Genomic DNA, 20815 nt, shown 5'->3' on the forward strand with positions numbered 1-20815 from the left:
TGTCGTATCTACTGACCGGGACGGAAGCCTGTTCTGCAAGTATGCAGCAGAAACGCAAGCTTCTCCCCAGTAACGCTTGTCCAAACCAGCATCCAACAGCATCGTTGTAGCCATCTCCTGTAGCGATCTGTTCTTCCTTTCGGCCACTCCGTTTTGCTGAGGCGTATACGCAGTCGTATACTGTGCCTTAATACCTTCTTCAGCAAAGAATCGTCGCAACTCTTCGTTGGCGTATTCACCACCGCCGTCAGATCTGATCACTTGTGGTTTCTGCCCAAACAAGTTCTCCACGTACCTCACATATTGCTTTATCTTACCAGCAGCCTCCGATTTCTTCTCCAGTAGATAAAGGACCGTGTATCGACTGAAATCGTCGATCATCGTCATAAGAAATCGTTTTCCACCAGGTGTCGTCGTTCGCATTGGACCACAGAGATCTGTGTGGACCAACTCCAAAACACGCTTTGATTTTCTTTCCGCTACTTTCGGAATCGGATTCCGTGACAACTTACCCTCCAAACATGGCTCGCAAGTTTGCCTGATGCCGCAATCCGTGACCTTCACGCCTACGCCCAATTTGCCATCGACAATCTTCGACAATACTGCCGGGTCTCTGTGTCCGAAACGCTTATGCCACTGATGTTGACAATTATGATTGTGCATCTTACCTTCCACTTTCCTTGCGACTTCCGCCAGCTTCAGCTTGTACAGGGATCCAGTCTGCTCTCCGGCAACAACCACCTTACCGCTGACGTCGCAAATGGAACAGCCATCCTTTCGGAATTTCACCACAAATCCTTTCGCGGTTAACTTGTCCACAGACACAAGTCCACTGGTGAGGGAGGGAACATACAACACATCGCGCAACTTTACTTCAATTGTATTTCCATCTCCACCTACACACAACACTACACCTTCACCGCATCCAGCTGTGGCAGCAACTTTGCCGTCGGCCAAAATCACATTTGGACCAGCCTTGTCTTCGAACGTCGTGAAAAACTTTTTGTCACTTGTCATGTGGCAGCTCGCTCCACTGTCGATGAACCAACATTCACGCTGTCCATCATCCGCCACCATGAAGCACACACCGGCACTGCAGGTTTCGTTTTTCACTTTCTTCGCAATCGATTTTCCTTCTGGCTTCTTCTCGTCTTCACCGCTTTTCTGCTTCGCCAGATAAAGCCGGCAATTCCGACGCACATGGCCAGGCTTTTTACAGAAATAGCATACTCGTTCTGAAACACCGCCCACACTTTGCATTGCACTTTTCATCGCTTTCATATCAAACGAATCACCGGATCGTTCCTTCCGCCTCTCGAATTCATCCAGTAGCTTCGATTTTACCAGTTGCATGGTGATATCGGCATCGGCACGACTCTCTAGGGCCGTCACCAATGTTCCGTAGGAGTCGGGCAAGCTGCGCAGGATCATCGCGATCCGCAGCGACTCTTCCAGCGGTTGCCCCGCATTCGACAAACGGTCGAATAAATCTTCCAAAACTACCAAATGGCACTCGAGATCACCATCTTCTGCGAGGTTCACACTGCAAAGCTTTTTCAATAAAGACACACGCGACGTAACCGTGTTCTTTTCGTGGTATGCTTTCAACTCATCCCAGAAAGCTTTCGCACTGTCCGCGTTTTTCACTAAACCGAACTGATTGTCCTCGATACATAAACCGATGGTGGCACGAGCTTTCCGGTCGTCTTTCGTCCACTGATCGGTAACCGGCTCCGGCTTCACATCGCCCACCACATACCAGAGCTCCTCCCTGGTCAGAAGCATCTCCATCCGGAACTTCCAGATCTGCCAGTTGTGGTTGCTCAACCTGGCAAACGCGAATTTGTTCTGCTCCGCCATTTTGTTTTCCGAACTGAATCACCACAGCAGGAAACAAAAATTCAATCACACGCGGCGCGAACACCCGAAACAGGAAAACAGTTTCTCACACTTTCTTCCTAAACTATCCGGAAATAATATTTCGGATTTCCTCTGGGACCATTACCTGTTGGGCAGAGGTGGACACGGCACAACGGAAGCGAAACACCGAAGAAATGGAACCGGACAAGGAATGAAACACTTGTGTGAATGAAACGAGATAAGCTTTAATACACTTCTGTTCGGGTTGAATAGTAACGAATGAAAAAATCAACTGTACTTTGCACTGTTGCTTTGCCTTCTCCTTCTCAATGATGCGCTTTTGGCGCGCTCGTTCGACGGTGCAGTGGGTAGCATTCAGGGTTGCCACCTTGGTTACCACTCACCGAATACTGCACGGAGAGGAAACAGCATTGCATATTCCATCAAATAAACCCTAATCGCGCCTGCTCATGAGATGCGAAGTTTTCTGGATGCGAAGCTAATGTCAAAGTCGAAACTATGGGACGGCGGCTGTGATTACTGTGATTACACACTTAAGGTCGGTTTGCTACTGACAAGAAAAGGAATTGCCTATCTCGATGCGTGGAAAATTTCTCCCAAGAAATGGTCAAGAAAATAACATTTTTCTGATCTCATTACGCAGTTGAGAAGAAATGTCACTTCAAAGGGAGCTCTCTGTAGGAAATTTCTTGCCCCTTTCAATCAAAGAATTTATTTACTTTTCTGGAGCGAAACAGCATACTTAGCTTTAGTCATTATTGACGAACTTCAATGAAATGTTCTACAGCTTGTGAAATTGATATTTCTGATGTCAAAATTTGATTGAAAACAGTTTTATTTTCATCAATTCTAATGTGCATTACTCTAATTTGGCAATGAATATTAATAAGCAATGTGAATTCTCATTTATTTTGCTGCTAGTTGAGTAAGAAATTAAGAGAGTTTTTATACTTTGTTCTGTGCAATTTTCTCTAACTGTGTAAATAACCCGCATAAATGCGAACAACACCTAAACCAGAGTCTATGAATGGAGAGTTGCGCGAAGAGTGAAACCAAATCTACCTATCGAACTGTCAAACCGTCTACCTATCGAGCAGACCAGCAAAACAGATAGGGGCTATTTTCGAAGCTGAAGAAGAACAACCATTCAAAGAAGTCTCTTCGCGCAACTCTCTATTCATAGACTCTGACCTAAACCACACCAGAAACGGTATATGTTCCATTCAAAACCATAATAACTATGGTTTGGTCAACCATAATTGAACAGTAGTGGGATAAAGTTTCGACCACAGTGATTATTGTTTTTCGAAATGGTATTGCGATTTTTTTTACCACTTAGACTTTGATGATCTGAATTTCGTCTTTCTCAGATTTCGCCTTCGATTTCGCTGCCCCTTTTCGATCACCGCCGCCCATGCAATTATCCTGATGTTCATGACAGTTCACTCCGGTCGGCTCAGTGTTTACCATTTTCTCTTTGTTCTCGACTCACCAGCTGGTCTAATTTACATAACAAAACCAGCTGGTCTTCCGATGTTTACAGTCATCGTCATTGTTCTAACCTCCAGCTGGTGCGTCGAAACCAGCTGGTAGTGTCAAAAATCAAGGATGAAAGGTAAATGGTGTTTGAGAATGTACCATCAGTACATTATTGGCAGCTTCTCAATTTCGTCATGAAAGTCTAATCATTCGTGAAAATTACAATACCATATCAGTAACGGATTATTAAGAATGTTTACCGTTACAAAATGCGATATTTCTCATACATTTTCGATTGGTCTACATTAGTGAAAACATAATTCCTATGGTTCAAAATTTTCGACTGTAGTATATCACGTATCATTTGAATGTTGTTTAACTGCCACTGAGAACAGTTTGTGGTATGTTCCGAATATATTTGGATGGTACAATTTTTTAACTACATAATAATGATTCCAAATTTTATTTAATTAAATTTTATTTTATTTAGAATACATCATACAGTTTATGTTCACAATTTACTACATTCAGGTATGATAATGAACATTGGCATAGGTTAGGAATACAGGAACTGAAGAACAAACTTTGTAGTGAGTACCTGCTGCTCCCTGCTGGTTCACTGCTCCAAGTCATGCTTCCTTGAAAAAACAAGAAACATTGTTGAAAATGGATCTTCCAGCCAAAGCTGGCACACAAACTTACCTTGATTTACTGCTGCGCGTTGGAAGTTCTGTCCCAGATGCCGATAGATTTTTCCTTGTTGCATTATCCATTTTTTCGCGACATTCTCCGTCATCACAGCCTCGCCCCTGTTCCTGCCGAGAAATAACATAATCATCTATCAAAAAAAGGTCTGAAAAACTTCGAACTACTTACGTTTATGAGAATAATTACGGTAACTGTACCCTGAATGACCAAGATGGTGTTTGAACTGTTTTGATAATGGTAAATTTCTATGCGGGAAGTTCGCAGCTCCAAACTGAGCTGCGATCGCATTCTGGATTTTACCAAAAAATACAATAAGCCTCTGCACTGTTTTGATTTTGTATGGGATTTTGACTTTTACTGGCCTTGTTGTTCACAAATTTCACGGAAGAATGCAAGGGAGAGATACATTCTTGTGCAGAGCCCCATACTGATTTTGCGGTGGGATGTTGAAGCTTGATCACGAATTGGGTTGAACTCAAAAAATAGTTATTTTTTTTATCTGTGTAATATTCCACAAGTCCAACGCAGCCAAATATGCTTTAGTTTTTTTCGACCTTGTTGTCAAACACCCACTTTGGAGTGCGATTGGTTCACCCTAGTTTTTGTCAGAATCTGGGAGAGATTCCTGGACTGTCGAGCTGTCAAAATATTTTTATGAGACTGAAAACGGAACCATTTTCGGTGCAGGAAGGTAATCCGAAAGTACGATAAGTAAAATTGCACAAAATCTAGGATTTACGGACTGGAATAGTGTTAAGTAAAACGCGTAGCAGAGTTATTCAAACAAGGTACATATTCGTGTGCTTTGCGCGATTCACTTAACTTATGGCTAAGGTGCTGATCATCGAACCTTTCTATGGCGGCTCGCACAAACAGTTGCTCGATACATTTCTCCAGCGTAAGTAGAACACGGTGTCCCCCAGAACGTTACTATAAAAAAAAAATGTCAAGCTAAACTGAGCACAAGGCTCGATTCTTTAGGGTATTCTGCATTTCCTAGTTATCTGGATTTTACCCCTAGAAGGAATTTCAATATATCTTGATTTGAAGTTTTTAGTTAGCTAAAAAAATAAAAAATACCCCACATCAGAATTATTGAAAACCATCGAAAAGCCAAAAAAGTTGCCCAGGCTGTTTTAAACTACATTATACCTATATAATTGTTACCGTTGGTATAATTAGAACAATGATTGATAGCAAATTAGCTGTAGCAAGAAAAGAGTACAAGTGCGACCGAGCCAGGTCACCGCAAGAAGATTAATAGTTATTAATGAAGTTATGTTTGATTTACTATCCTAATCTAAAATAACATTATTCCATCTAAATGGAGATAGGTCAAAGTAATAGCTATTCAATAGCCTGGGCAACTTTTTTGTACAATTTTTGTCAGCTCGAGCAAGTTTGGTTAGTTACGGTAAATTACAACGGTGAAACGACGTAAACCCGGTGAAACAATTTTCGGTACTATTGAGTAATTCTAATGCAGGTAGATTGTTTTTAAATGTTTACCTAAAAATTGCAAATTTAGGGTTTCTTAAGGTTTTACTACGGTTTTTTAGCCCAGTGATGCAGAATAATTTCATGATTCGATCACTATGCTTAGTTTTGATAGAGATTTTGTTCATAATAACGATCTGGCGCGAAAATAGTAATATATTCTGCCAAACAGATTCTGATGATGACTTCTCTTCGCAGAGTTCCATCCGGCCGAGTATGATTTGTTCACGCTAACCGCCAAGAAGTGGCACTGGCGTTCTCGAATCGGGGCTCTCTATTTCTCCGAGACCATTCCCAGGGACCACCAGTACAAAACGCTCTTCACCAGCTCGGTACTGAATTTGGCCGAACTGATCGGACTTCGGCCGGATTTGGCCATCTGCCGGAAGATAGTGTATTTCCATGAGAATCAACTTAACTACCCGGTGCGGGAGATTAAGGAACGAGACTGCCAGTACGGCTTGAACCAGATAATGACCTGTCTCAGTGCGGACCAAATTGTGTTCAATTCGCAGTACAATAAGATATCGTTTTTGGACAACATCAAAAGCTTCCTGAACATTGCACCGGATTTGAAGCTGAAGAACCTGCGGGAAAAGCTGGAGCCACGCTGCGAGGTTCTGTACTTTCCGATACCGTTTCATTCGATTCCGAAGAGGATTTTCACTAAGAATGAGTAAGTATGGAGGTGTTGATTTCTTTTAGGGAAAAGGGATATGTATGCAGGGCTGATAGTAGTTTTTTTTTAAGACTTGGAAAGGTCTCTAAAGCTACTTTTCTCACCAATCTCAGGGCTGGTAGCGTCTGATTGGCCTAAAAATATGAACTTTGTATACCTCATGCCTGAAAAAACAAAAACAAACAGAAATCAAAAGGTGGCGAAACAAGGAAACAAACACAAGTTAGGGTGCAGGAATACTTCAGACTACTCGTAAAATTAGGTATTTTTCCACAGCTCGTATTTTTTTTATTATCATTGTTTTTTTCATATTTATTCCAGGAATTTTATCAGAACCTAATTCAGTATTTGATCAAAAATTTCTTCATTTCTCACTACGATAACTTCTGGAGTTCAATTAGTGACTATTTTATAGAATTCCTTCAAGAATATCGTTCAATATACCTTCAAGAAGTCAACCTACTTTTTTCTAAAGATAACCTCAGAAATAACTTCAGAGATTTTACCAGGAACTCCTCCAAAAAGATACATAAACATATTTCTCAAGAGTGTCAAGTCCTTCAAAATCGCCATCCAGGAATTTCTCTGAGGATACTCCAGGTATTACTAAGAATGCTTCAGGAAATCTTCCCGAGGGATATTGATATTGATATTGAGTTGTTCGGTAATCTAATAGGGTCGGTGTTCCCTTAGTGGACAGTCCCCTATAGCCTCACTAGTGGCTTTTTACGGCCGTTTTGCTATAAATCTTTTCAAATTATTTTTTTGACATGAAGGTCAGGAGCTATTTATCTACCATTAGTACCATTGATACACAGCTTGATTTTGTTAAAAAAAATGATCGAAATAATTAGTTTGGCTTCAAATTTGAGCTCCCTTGCGCCTGTAGTAAACCTATTGTTCCTATAGTAGCACTACTGAGATGAACTATTTTTTATTATACGAAATAATTAATGAATTAAAAACTTTTTTTACATCAAACGAAAGCTTTTGATCCACACTTTGAAGGAAAAATATAAAAGCTTTGTAAAAATACGGTTTTGATTAGTATTTTGCCAACGCCGTGATGCTAGTGCTACTATAGGAACCGAAATTAGAAATAGTGCTACTATAGGCACATGTATTCCTATAGTGGCACAAGCGATAATAAATATAAATATATGAGTTTTCGTAGTTTTCATATTTTTTCCACAAAACCAAGATAAAAAGCTTTCAGATGATGTAAAAATAATGACGCTAGCGTTGTTTTTCGATTTTATACGAATATTTGTTCTTAACTATGCGGCTATTGGTACATCGACCCTACGCATGGTTTTTAAAATTATTTACTCATTATGCGTGGTACGTGGCTCGGTGGCTTAGTTGGTAAAGCATTCGTCTAACATACAAGAGTCGTGGGTTCGAATCTCACCTGGGCACGTGAATTTTTTTTTCATAGTTTTACTAATAATGTAGCCATTTTTATCACGCGTATTACGTGTCAATTAATTTAAAAAATCCCAACAAAGTCCTAAAAGCATTTATTTAGGATTTTCCAGATATGTTTCCAAAAAATGGTCAAAGAAATTAGATACATTCCTGAAAACTCCGGTTGGGATTTTTTTAAAAGAAAACATAAAGTAATCTCTGTTGAACCTTCTGTAGAAATTCCTGGCAAACTCCTGCTAGGATCTCTGAAAAAACTTTTTGACTCTTGAAGAATCTTGTCTAGGACAGTTACGGTCAATCCCAGCCGAACTTCTAATTGATTCTTTGTGCATCTCCACTGACTTCGGTCAATCACGGAATAGCAACCATAAATATGTGTAGTCAGTCTAAGCTAAGCTTGAGGAATCTTGTCTGGAAATGATCGGAAGTATCACTGAAACAATTATTGTATTATTTGCTGGTGTAAAACTTGAAAATAAATTTTAAAGAAACCATAGATATTTTTCTTGATAAATTACTTGAAAATGCATGTAAGAACTATAGGAGTAATAACTGAATTAAATTCTGGAGGAATTCCAAGATTTCTAGTGGAATTTATTTAGGAATTCCTGGAAAATTTCCTAATAGATTTCGTGGAGTGATTCTTGGTGGAATATTCGGAGTAAGTCCAGAGAGAAATCGTGGAGTTTTGAAGAAGTGCATATGAAAATGACTACAAGAAAACTGAAAAAGCTGCATAGGAGCTGTTCGAGACAGCGAAGTGGTTACAAACCTTTTCCTAACGTCCCTAAATTTAACACTGTACACATATCCTGTAAAGCGCACGACCAATATCCATTTTATTTCTCTTTCCTCATTCCTTCCTTCCAACGCGAAATCAACACGTACACACCAACACCTGAATTAACCACAAGCGTACAGTCAGACATAATGCGTGTGTACAACGTCAACAGAACGCAACTTGTGATTGGAGGACCAATCGCGTGGGTTTTGTTTTGTATCTTTTTTTTTCTTTGCTACAGAGAATATAAAAGTAAATGTATTGACACGAAGCGGTTCATTCTGTTTCGGATTACCGTTTTGCGCGGACGTTTTTTTTTTTCAATTCGCGTGTTTTTTCGAAGTTTGATTCTTGTTCGTGTGCGAAGTGCACTTTTTCGCGATTTCGCGTTCCCGAGACTGCCTCCCTGCCTACAGCATTTGCGATGGGTCGCAACCGCAAGTAGAAGGCGGATTCCGCCTCGATCCCTGCCCCGCTGGCCGACAACTGGCAAACAAGCGCCCTGAAGCGAGCCCGCAATGCTTACAACAGCAGATTGCTGGCAGACAACCAGTTTGCCTACCTGCCAGTGGACCAAGTCCCCTAGAAGGCGAAGGGCCCCCCCTGTTCGCGGCGACGACGGACATCTCGGCGCTGCGGTCGGAACTAGCGGCCCTCAACATCAAGCCGCTGTTCAAGCTGTGCCACACCGGTACGAAGGTCATGTGCAACTCCCGCAATGACCACGAGAAGGCCGGCAAGCTGCTGAAGGCAAAGGGGTTGTAGTTCTCTACCCACGATGCCTCCGGTAGCAAGCCGTTGAAAGTGTTAATTTAAGGGCTTCCGGAATACACCCCGGAGGCTATCATCCCCCATATGTTCCCCATCCGGCGAGTGCAAAGAGGAAGGCACCGGGACAACCTGTACCTGGCCCATCTGGAAAAAGGTTCCACTACCATTGCGGGCCTGACGAAGATGAGAGCGCTCTTCAACATCGTCGTTGAATGGGAGCGCTACCGCCCGAAGAAACGAAACATGACGCAGTGCGGCAACTGCCTCGCGTTCGGTCAAGGGACGAGGAACTGACACATGCGGTTCCAAGCCCCGCTGTGCAAATGTGCCGGTGCGCACGCAACGACGTCATACCAACCAATGGAAGAGGGCATCGAACCGAAGTGTGCCAACTGCGGTTCCAACCACGAAGGCAGCAGCCGTAATTGACCCAAACGAGCGGAGTTCCTGGCGATCCGCCAAGAAGCAGGGACGACAGCGCCGGCTACCCCCACCGCTGACTGAGGAGCACTTTCCGACTCCCCGCTACCAGGTGCCCAATCTGCCACCGCATCCACCAACCCACCGGCACGCATCGCGCCAGTCGGCCCCTCCGTTCAGCATCGCTTTGCGGCCGCCGCCGCTGCTCCACCAGACCCGGTGCCCCGGCACTCCTCCCTCCGACGACGGCTCCCTGCAAATGTTGGAATATACCAGGAATTTGTTCCAACGGCTGCGAGCCTGCCATTCCAAGTCGGAACAGATCGACGCCGCCAACTCGGTGGTATTTGCTTTCCTCTCCAAATATGGCCCATGAGGCCATCACCAAGATTGCAAACTGGAATGCTTGTTCCCTCCGGAACAAAGCTATCGAGTTTGTCGACTTTCTCGAGGATAAAAGCATCGATAACGCCATCATCACGGAGACGCACCTCAAGCCTGAGTTGAGCGTCTTCATTCCCAACCATCGACTTGTGCAGCTAGATCGGACAGGCTCTGAATTAGGGGGAGTCGCCATCGCTTTGCGCCACAGCATGAACTGCCGCCTGCTGCCGAGCCTGCAGCTCAAACTCATCGAGTTCATAAGAGTAGAAGTGCAAGCTTCTGACGGCCCGATCACCATCATCGCTGCATACTACCCAACGAAAGCGAACCTCAACGACGGGTCGGCAACGGCCCTATGGCAGAACATCACCAAGCTAACTTGGCAGCGCGGGGGGTACATCATCGCTGGTGACCTCAACGCGAAGAACGAAGCCTGGGGGAACCCCCGAAGAAACAGAAACAAAGTCATCCTGCAGCAAGGCTTGGAGGAAGGCAACTACAACATCTTGGGCCCAGATACTCCCACCCGGTTGAGCAGATCCGGGGCCCATGCCATCATCGACCCACAGACAAACAGACGTAACACTTTTTTTTACCGAAATATAAACCGCTGAGCGTTCGGTAATGCTTCCGGTAAAGTTAAGAATAACCGAACAATCCGTAATTTGAGTCAAAACGCAGCTGTCAAAATATTACAAATCGTTCGTGAATGGTTACCGAAGGATTCGTGAAACTAATTACCGAACGCATTGTTCATATCTGCAGGCAGTCAGAATTGGATAGAATGATAAAAACAAAACAAAATAATGATGGAAATTCAGTCTGGTGATAAAATAACCTAATTTATTCCGAGATAGTTTGTTTATTCGGTTTAACATGTTAATTTTTTTATCAATATAATTTCACTGTTAGCCAACTGAAAAGCACTAATTTCACTATTAGTCAACCTTAAATCAAACTGCAAATTCACCGCCATATTCACTTTATGCCCTGCGGGATGTTGCAGTTATTCGCCCCTTCTAGTGAACAACACTGGTGCCGATTTCGTCTTGGAAGGGTTCAGTCTAGAAAAATAGATAGAATTTAGATAATTCTGCGGTAACACTTATTCGATTTATTTACCTCGAACGATGCCCGACAGTGTATTTTTCTTTCTCACAGTTCTTGCTTGCTCAAATAAACATGGCGGTCTGAAAATCTCAAATTACCATTTGTTCTGTAAAGCACTGTAGCACTAGGTACCGAAATACGGTAAACTTTTACTGGCTACGGTGAATCTAAATGATTTACAAGTTATTCGGTAAATGAAATGACGACTTCGGTGAAAACGAACAAATATGCTTTGAATTTTCCTAATTGTTTATGGGTTTTCGGTAAAGCTTGTTTGGAATACCGAAACATCAGTTGAATATTTATTTACAGTACGTTTTCGGTAATAAAATTTACCGAACAACGAAATAATATCTAATTGTGTAGAACAATTCTCGATCAAATTCATAGTCACGAGGACATGTACGCCCAATACTAAAATCGGTGTGTTTGACCGACGCGCCAACAGATGGCGGTAGTGAGCAAACGTCAAACACGAACAAAAACGATGCGAGCGCTGCGGGTGGCGGATTGGCCACCTACCATATTTTCGAATCAACCGTTAAAAAGGTAGTCGATGGACAACGATGGGAGTGTGCCGTCTGTTTGTCTGTGATCGACCTGTTCATCATCAACATGGTAAGCATCTCCCAAAAGGAACTCAGCTCGGATCACTATCCGGTGGTGGCGGAAGTTGGGTTCTTGGTCTCACGACTCGGCGCAACTATCATCGTGTCAACTGGGACCAGTTTTGGCAGTGTGTCGACTACGAGGTGCGACCCGAGTCAACTGATGACGTCGATCGGCAGCTGCAAGCCAACGAAAAGGCGATTTTTCAAGCCAGAGAATGACACGTGCCGACAACCAGTCAGGTGAGCAACAACATACCAATCGATAGGCTTACTAAAGATTTGAACTGGCTTCGTAACACTATCCGTAGGCAGTACCAGCGAACTGGGCTGTCTGCCCTAAAATCCAATGACAATCGGATGAACAAAATTATCAAGGCCAGAATGTTGGACCTCAGAAACCAAAATTTTGCAAATAAGATTCGCGCTCTCCCAGACTGTGCTCAGCAGTTCTAAAAGCTCACGAAAATTTAAAAAAAAACCAAGCCTAGACCCATTCCACCGCTGGTTCCACTAAATAACAATAGCCCCGTAGATCGCTTGATAACGCCTGCTGAGAAGGCAGCCGAAATAGGTCTACATTTCGTCAGCTCACATAATCTTGGACGCAACATCATCAGTCCGCATGAAGCTGCCGTTAATGAGCATGCAAACAATCATCATCAGATTCCCAACGACTTCTCGGAGAAGTTGTAGATCACAGCTGACGAATTCTCGACCTATTTAAAATCCTCCAAAAACATGAAGGCCCCAGGTTTCGATAACATCATGAAGTTATCACTCAAGCACATGAGTGTCTAGTTCTATGATCACCTTGTGGTGATCTTCAACCAGTGTCTCCGGCTTAGCTACTTTCCATCGTCCTGGAAGTCAGCTAAAGTCGTCCCCATCAAGAAACCTGGCAAAGATCCTTCCTCCCTCAAAAGCTATCGCCCCATTAGCAGACTGTCCAACAAGTTGCGCGCCGGTGGCCCATGCGCCGAGTTGTGCGCCAGCCAAAAAGTAAATAAAGAAATGTCAAATTATCTCACCGAGAAAGTGGATCACTTTTAGGGCTCGAGTCCTAAACTGGAGAGCGATCATAATTGTTTTATCAATACAAAACAAGTGGAATAAAATTGTTCGTACCTTCTTGTGTTCAAGTTGCAAGCGACTGAAATCGTTTTGACCGACCTACAATTCGGCGCATAATCGATCGGCGCGCAACTTATTTGGTGGTCTGCGGTTTTGAGAAAAGATTCGCAAGTGCCCAACTAGTACCAGACCATGGCGCGTAACACTCGAAGTAAAGAGGAAGTGATCGAAATGCTAAAAATTCTCGAGAAGCTCAATATGCAGAGCGTTGTAGTCGTAATTTTACGAGCCAGTGAATCAAATTATCATCAAAATAGACGAAAAACAAACAACAAAGCAAGCTCGCTCACAACCGTTTGTCACAACTGTTGCGGATAAGGACACACTTAAAAGCAGAATTGTCATGATAATCACAGAGCGCAATATTGTTGCAACCTTTTCAACTCGCGATTAATAAGTAATTTTAAACACAAAACCAAATTTGTTTTATGGATGCTGTTTGATAATGTGTCAATGTTTACCAACACGGTGAAAGTTCTCGAAAATTGCAATGCGAAGCCCAGAAAATCGCCGCGCACGTGGTGATCGATCTTTGTCATATTCTGTTCAGGTGATGACAAACTCATGTTGCGGAATAAAATTGTTGCAACAAGAATAGGAGGTGACAATGTCTTTGCTGCTGCGTGTTGGTGACAATTTATTCACTGTTACGAGCAGAGAATCGTTTGAGTTGTCCGATGGTTTTGGTCTTGAATGTGGATTGCGATCGGTCGCTGGCTGCTCCGGTGGTTTGTGAGTTTGGCGTTAGCGTGAAGCCAACAGGAGCTTATGGTTTTTTGCAGTGTTTCTTGGGAAAATCCCTGAAAGAATTGCTTCTACAACTCTGGTATAAACCTTTGAGGAAAAACTTCAGTAGGAGTCTTTAGAAGATCTGCTAGAGTAACAACTGGAGTAATTAGTGGGAAAATCTCGGAAGAAATATCGCCATACATTCTTCAAAAGTTCATTTAAGTTCCCACACCAGTCAATACTCCAGCTATTATTCCAGTATTTCATCCGATCATTGCTACACAAATTCGATTGATTGTTTTTTTTACTTTAGAACTTACACGAGTGTCATCAGAGGTTATTTTGAAGTTTTCCAATAGAATTATTAATAGTAGAACGCTAATGGCGTTGTTGTCACAAAACTTATTTTAATTATTATTACCTTAAATTGTGGTTATTCATAGTTTGTTCAATACTAACTCGTTGTTTTGATTTTTAAAATCAATCTGACACATGGTACTTACGCTGTCAATTCGTGCCAAACTAGATGTTGGTAACACTAACAGCAGCGACATTAGCATTCTTAGGTAAATGCTTCTATTAGTTTTCTTATAGATACCCCCCGGAGGAGTCCTTAAAGACATTTTTGGTTGAAATCTTGAACGATAATTTTGTAGGAAATCCCTGAAGGCATCTCTTGAGAAATAACTGGTTAGATTTTTGAAGATTTTCTAAACGAGAACCTTGGAGGCCGTTCTGGGGAAATTGAAAGATTTGGTTAAAACATATCGGAATAAAGAATCTTCGTAGAAATCCCTGATGAGATCTATGATTTAATTTATATGGTTTATTAGAAAAAAATCAGATTGCATTCTTGAAGGTATTCAAACCAAACTTTTGAAGAAAGTTTGGAAATTCTAAGAGAAATGTCTGGTCTATAAGGAGTCAATCCTTTATTTCCCGTTTGATTTCGTTTTGTTTTCATGGTTTCGGTTTGGTCTCTTTTTCAGCCAAGAGGTCTTTAATGTTCCTATAATCAAGACACTCAGATGCTACCAGTTCTGTACATGTTTCCATTAGTAATAATGCTAACATTTATTTTTTTGAAGCAAACCGCTGCATTTGATATGGCCACACCGATGGGAACACGATAAAAATCCCCAATTCCTGACCAACACGCTACTGGAGTTGAACAAACGGCAGGTGGACTTCCGTGTATCGATTCTTGGCGAACGAGCTCAGTCCATACCGGAATGCTTCGAAAACATCGGAGAACTGCTCAAGGAGAAGCTTATCAACTTTGGATTTTTGAGCAAGGACGAGTACTATCGCACCTTACTGGATGGAGATGTCGTGATTTCAACTGCTGGCCATGAGTTTTATGGGGTTGCAATGTAAGTATTCATCCTAAATCGAGTCTCTTCTATTTAATTGTCTCATCTTTTAATTCTTTTAGGCTGGAAGCAGCTTATTGTGGTTGTCTGCCGGTGGCACCTAACAAACTAGTCTATCCGGAAATTTATCCGGACACCAGCTTGTATAACACTTCGAATCAGTTGATCAAAATGTTGTACAACTGGTGCAAAAACAGACACCTCTTCGAGCGCGATCGAGCCATCTTCTATGAGAATTTCGACTTTGACAAGTACTCTGCGGTGAGCATAGTTCCCAAGTTCATATCGATGATCAGAGCGCACCTCGGAACCCCTGGCGTTGTCAACGGGGTCTAGACCAGGTGCGCTCCGTAGCTCAATTCTAATAACGCGTTTGTTCTAGCTCTAGAAGTTTTGAATTCTTCCAATATCTATGTATATTGGTAATAGGCCAAATATATGTCAGCGCGATAGTCGCCAAACGTAAAATCGCTCGTCAACGTGCAATCTCGCGCCAATTACCTATCCACTACTAGTAAAGGTCTACAAAGGCACAAAAATGTTCGTTCTAATCATTAGTGTTACGAAATTGATGTCGGATGGAATTTTGTTTTAAAAACGTTTTAAGTTTCTGATCGTTTTCTAATAGTAATTATACAAACATTATAACTGAGCTTAACCATTTTAAATCGAGGAAAACTGTTTGGCATGATTGTTTTCAGCTTTTATTGATTGATAATTTTCAATCTTGGATAAAAAATTGCATTGTATATTACAATGCAGTAGTCAGAATTCTACAAATAAAATGAAATATCGGGAATCAACATATTCATAGATAATAAAATATTGTAGCCAACGTTGTACATCTATGTGAAACTTTCCTGTCCGAAAAATCTTCCCCAATGTCTTAATGTTTTTTTTTTTATTAAGGTGTCATAAAACGCAGTAGGATTTTTTTCAAGTACCGTCGTGCGGGGTGGTCCATAAGGGTGACTTTGGGCCGAGATTTTTACAGTAATCCAAAGCCTGAATAATGAAAACAATGTGTCAAGTTTCTAGAATACGTTGCAAATAGCCAATAGATGGTCATAGACTGGTTTTCTAGCGTTCCTACTAGCCATGAGATGCACCGAAAGAGGCGGTCAAAGTCACCCCCTAGGCCCAATGTCACCCCGCACGGCGGTAGGTAATACTTTTTGCACTTCAATTTTTATAGTAGATTTGTAGTGTTTCCAAAAAATGTTAAAAATGAAAAGCGTTCCGTATTGCTGGAGTATGACTAGCGTGAAGGTTTTCACAACAGCGCAACGACTGAAGTGTTAAGGCCAGGGATGACAAATCAGTTTATCAAAAATCTGAAGATTTTGAAAATTTGTCTGGAAAAGTCTGGATTTCCTATGTCTTATATGGAGAAACTTACAAATTAATTACATACCCTTACAAATTCATTACAAATTTTATCTGGATCTTCCAGATTTTTGTAAAATGGGGCCTCAAAAATCTGGAATATTCCAGACACATCTGGCAGGTTGGCAACGCTGGTTAAGGCAGTGATCTCAAATTTCCTCAGTGTCTGGCATGAAGGTTTGATCGTAAAATTAAAAAAACTTTAATTTTCCAACATACATTGTTAGAATAATTCAAAGTTATCTGTCAAATCGTACTCTTCAGGGTAATTATCAGAACTCCAGATCTGAAAGACTGGTGTTCCCCAAGGCAGCATTTTGGGACCAATTTTATACAATATTTTCACATCTGACTTACCTGAGTTACCTTAGGGATGTAAAAATCTTTGTTTGCGGATGACACAGGCCTCTCCACCAAACGACGAAGCCTGCGTGTCACCTGTAGTCGATTGCAAAAAAGTTTGGATATTTTTTCTTCATACTTGCAAAAATGGAAGATTTCTCCTAATGCCTCCAAAACTCAACTAATAATATTCCCACATAAACCAAAAACTCTTTATTTGAAACCTTCAAGTAGACATGTTGTCACGATGAGAGGGGTTCCAATAAATTGGTCAGATGAAGTTAAGTATCTAGATCTTATGCTAGATAAGAATTTAACTTTCAAAAATCACATTAAGGGCATTCAAGCCAAATGTAACAAATATGTAAAATGTCTCTATCCCCTTATTAATAGAAAATCAAAACTTTGTCTTAAGAACAAGCTTTTGATATTCAAACAAATTTTCAGGCCAGCAATGTTGTATGCTGTACCAATATGGACTAGCTGTTGTAATACCAGGAAGAAAGCTTTGCAGAGAATTCAAAATAAAATTTTGAAAATGATTCTGAAGCTTCCTCCCTGGTATAGTACCAATGTCCAATGTTGAAACATTAGAACAAATGTCAAATAAAATAATCAATAATTTCAGGCAAAAATCGTTACAATCTTTTTTTTTTATCTTTATCAACGAGATTTTTAGCCCTAGGCTAGTTCATCTCGAGACCAACGGCTTTACTTCCCTTCCGAAGGAAGTCGTCACTACAACTTTTTTGTCAGTGACTATCTCGGGGATGGGATTCGATCCCAGGTCCTCGGCGTGAGAGGCGTGTGTTCTAACCACTACACCAGGTCCGTCCCCTATCTCGTTACAATCTACTATTGCCACGATTAATGCGTTATATGTTTAGGTTAAGTTAGGTTAAGTATATTCAAAACGTTTTTTTTCTCTTATAAGCAGTTGAAATCAACTCACCTGTAAAAAATCTGAACTGCTACGGCAAATGAAATGTAATATGTTATTAACAAAATGTTAATGAAATCTTAAATTTGTTTTACCAAATTAGGATGATAGTGTTGTCTAATAACACAGAACACCTAGATATAAGAAATGAATGTAATGTTTAAATAGATACTAATAAAGAAAAAATAAATCTGGATTGTTACTCAAAATGGTTATATCATAAGAAATTATGTTCGATACCGTTACCCATCTTGCTTTTGCTTCAACAAACGTTAGCCGAAGCGATGGAGAGTGGAAGGAGCAAGTTTCTAACTTTGAACAGCTTTGAACTAATTTTGATGTGTATTCAAGAAACTCGAACACAAAGTGTGGGAGGAAGGGTCTGATATAACTAGTCTGAAATGGTGATAGGAACGGCACAAGAGATAACTTTTGTATTGAAAGACGTTTCTTATTGGCATTTTCGTCTTGTGTATGTTGATCTGTCTTTTCTGTTGAAAGATTCTCTCAATCGGAACGGGTATTCAAATGAGGGTCAGTTCAACATTGCATTGCTGCTCCGGGAAATCCAAACAGGATCAAAGCTAGAGTTAATTTTGCTCCGGTGCTCCTTTTCGTTGGGCATTGGCTATTATTGTTGGTCTCACTTTGCTTCTATGGCAAATCGAACATACTCGGCAAATAAAACAATCTTGTGTATGCCAAAGACGACATCCATTTGAGATAAAATGTGCATCTGCCACCTTAATTTTGTAATGAATTTGCCTAAGAGAAAGTCTGTTTCTTTCTCCTTTCATCAGAATAGTTTCAAAGATTGAAAATATGATTTTGGCGTAGATCTGTCCATGAAGAACGTTGACACAATTTTTGAGTTTACGGTCGTATATTCCCTACCGTATACGAAACTGAAAATCATCAATGGGCTTTCGAGGCAAATGACTCTGTAGTTAAAAACTCTTCAATAAATAATAGTAATAATCGATGGGATTATTTAGTGCATAAATAAAATATTGTTCTGTTGTATTTTTGTGCGGCTGCAATTTGAAGTGCCGGATTCTATGATTGGCACCGTTGATTCACTTTGGTGGAAGGGGGGTTTCTATGGCGTTGAAAGACTGTTAATTCCAGAATACAGTTAATAATAATCTGACAGGTTTAGTGACATAGAAGACACTTTAACTTTCTTTTTCCCATGGTAGCTCCTGAACTGATTTCCAAAAATTTTGCCAGTTTGCAACATTGTTTGTTGGTTAAGCGCTTTGAATAAAAAACGCTTGTTTCGTAAAGAAACAGTCTATTAAAGTCGTGGGAAAGAAAAGATTAAACAAAATAATAGTAAAACTAAGTATTTTCATCAAAAATTTGCTTTATTGTAATATATTTTTAAATCATAGCTTGAACACACTCCGGCGTTGTTTGTCGCAATGTAAATGTTCTTCGTAAAATCAATCAATTTAGTTTGTTAGAATTATTTTATGGGCCGTTTCATCTGATTACAATACATTAGGTCTAAAATCTGCCGTGTTCATTAGACTGATGCAAATTTTGAAGTTTTTGCTCCCCTATGCTTGAACGATGTCAATTATGATGAAAATTATCCTCCCAAAATTTGAAGAGATTTGGATGAAATTTGGTTGTGCACACGCTATTTGAAGTTTATATGGAAATTACTATGGAAAAGCCAAACCTTTTTTGTTCAGTCCTCTATCTGCTCGTCATAATAATATATGAAAAAGCGACACACTCTTCCCATGTAAAATCTTCCCAGCTACAACTTTGCCGAAGACATTTTGATGGGACGGAAGGATAATTTGTTATTCTTGATTCCAAAGTCTCAACCATGCTGAAATGATCATTCAATTACTTTCAGAGCAACACTGCTTTTTTGCTGTAGAACATAGTAGCCTGGATTACTTTGATCTATTCTTCCCGCCAGGAGCACCACTGTTGCCTGCCGAACAGTTGGTGAAGCATGCTACATGCAAACCAACTTTATAATGATGAATAACAATTTATCCTGACGTTCAATTAAAAAGTGGTCATCGGCAAAGTTGTAGTTGGCGTGTGCACAGTCAAATTTCTTCCGAATCACTTCAAACTTTGGGAGGATGCTATTTTTCATAAATAGAATCGTTTAAGCATAGGGGAGCGAAAATTTCAAAATTTTCATCACTCTAGTGTTCATAATTTAAGTTCATAAACCACCATTTTTTGTACAGATTTTCTTAAAAAAAAAAAATTTTCTAATGATTTATGATTTTTTGATAAATTTTGTTCTTTTATGATGACCTTTTTCAATTAATACAATTAATTAACATATTAAAACAAAACTACATACACACTTAAATTATTTTACGGATACCTGTGAAATATCAACAGCTGAACGGTTTGGTAAAATAAATTAACGGAGTACGGTAAATTTTCACAGTATTCGGTAAAAATTCACCGGAATCCGTAAAAATCAACGAAATTACGGTGTTTTATTTCACCGAACTGTTCAGCTGTTGAGATTACGGTAAAATTCACCGATTTTCGGTAACATGAACTTAGTGTGTGTAACACTTTGATTCTTCATAAAAACTATTTTGTAACACTTAATATAAGGTGTGTTTCCGATCGATCTAATAATACATTTGGCATAGATTTTAACATCAAATCCGCTACGAATGCCGCTCTGCTCTTCATAATAATTGAAACTAATCGATATTTAGCTAAAAAATCAATTAAATACAAGTACATATGTTTCAAGTACAACAGATATCGAAGTATAATTGCAAGTATCAAGGACATTTGATTTCATCTCTTCTTCTCTACGGCATTACGATTCAACTGGCATAAAGCCTACATTTATTTCTATTAGCTCTATGAGTACTTCCACAGTTATTAACTTAGGGGCTGTTTATAAACCAAGTGGTCATTGTTTTGGGCTTTATAACTCCTCCATACCCCCAAAATTTAAAAATTGGTGTGGACCGTGATAATTGACTAGGTTGGGTTTATCGGCACTTTCTTCGATCGAATCCGTTTAAGTTTTGATCGGAACATAGTTGTAAAATAGATGTGCTGTGAATAATTTTGGTTGAATAAAATATTAAAAAAATGTCAAATAAAAACAATATTTTTTTTAAAATCGTTGCAATTTTCTAGTTTTGTATTGTTTGGCAA

General features: G+C 40.3%; 1 protein-coding gene across 1 annotated transcript; it reads left to right on the top strand.

The window, feature by feature from the left end:
- The first annotated feature begins 4688 nt into the window (after positions 1 to 4688).
- On the top strand, positions 4689 to 15824 carry LOC5566445 (glycosyltransferase-like domain-containing protein 1-like). Its single transcript, XM_001650766.2, has 4 exons — positions 4689 to 4966; positions 5764 to 6241; positions 14698 to 14982; positions 15045 to 15824. The coding sequence occupies exons 1-4, from the start codon at positions 4894 to 4896 to the stop codon at positions 15316 to 15318; spliced, it is 1110 nt and encodes a 369-aa protein (XP_001650816.1). The 5' UTR covers positions 4689 to 4893; the 3' UTR covers positions 15319 to 15824.
- The last annotated feature ends 4991 nt before the right edge of the window (positions 15825 to 20815 follow it).

The sequence above is a fragment of the Aedes aegypti genome, chromosome 2 (assembly GCF_002204515.2).
Source record: "Aedes aegypti strain LVP_AGWG chromosome 2, AaegL5.0 Primary Assembly, whole genome shotgun sequence".
NCBI classification, from domain to species: Eukaryota; Metazoa; Arthropoda; class Insecta; order Diptera; family Culicidae; genus Aedes; species Aedes aegypti.

Bases quoted from the DNA above. Each gene is read 5' to 3' on its own strand.
- LOC5566445 (XM_001650766.2), top strand. From the start codon at position 4,894: ATGGCTAAGGTGCTGATCATCGAACCTTTCTATGGCGGCTCGCACAAA. The intron at 4,967-5,763 runs GTAAGTAGAACA...TTCTCTTCGCAG, and splicing joins GCTCGATACATTTCTCCAGC to AGTTCCATCCGGCCGAGTAT. The intron at 14,983-15,044 runs GTAAGTATTCAT...TAATTCTTTTAG, and splicing joins GAGTTTTATGGGGTTGCAAT to GCTGGAAGCAGCTTATTGTG.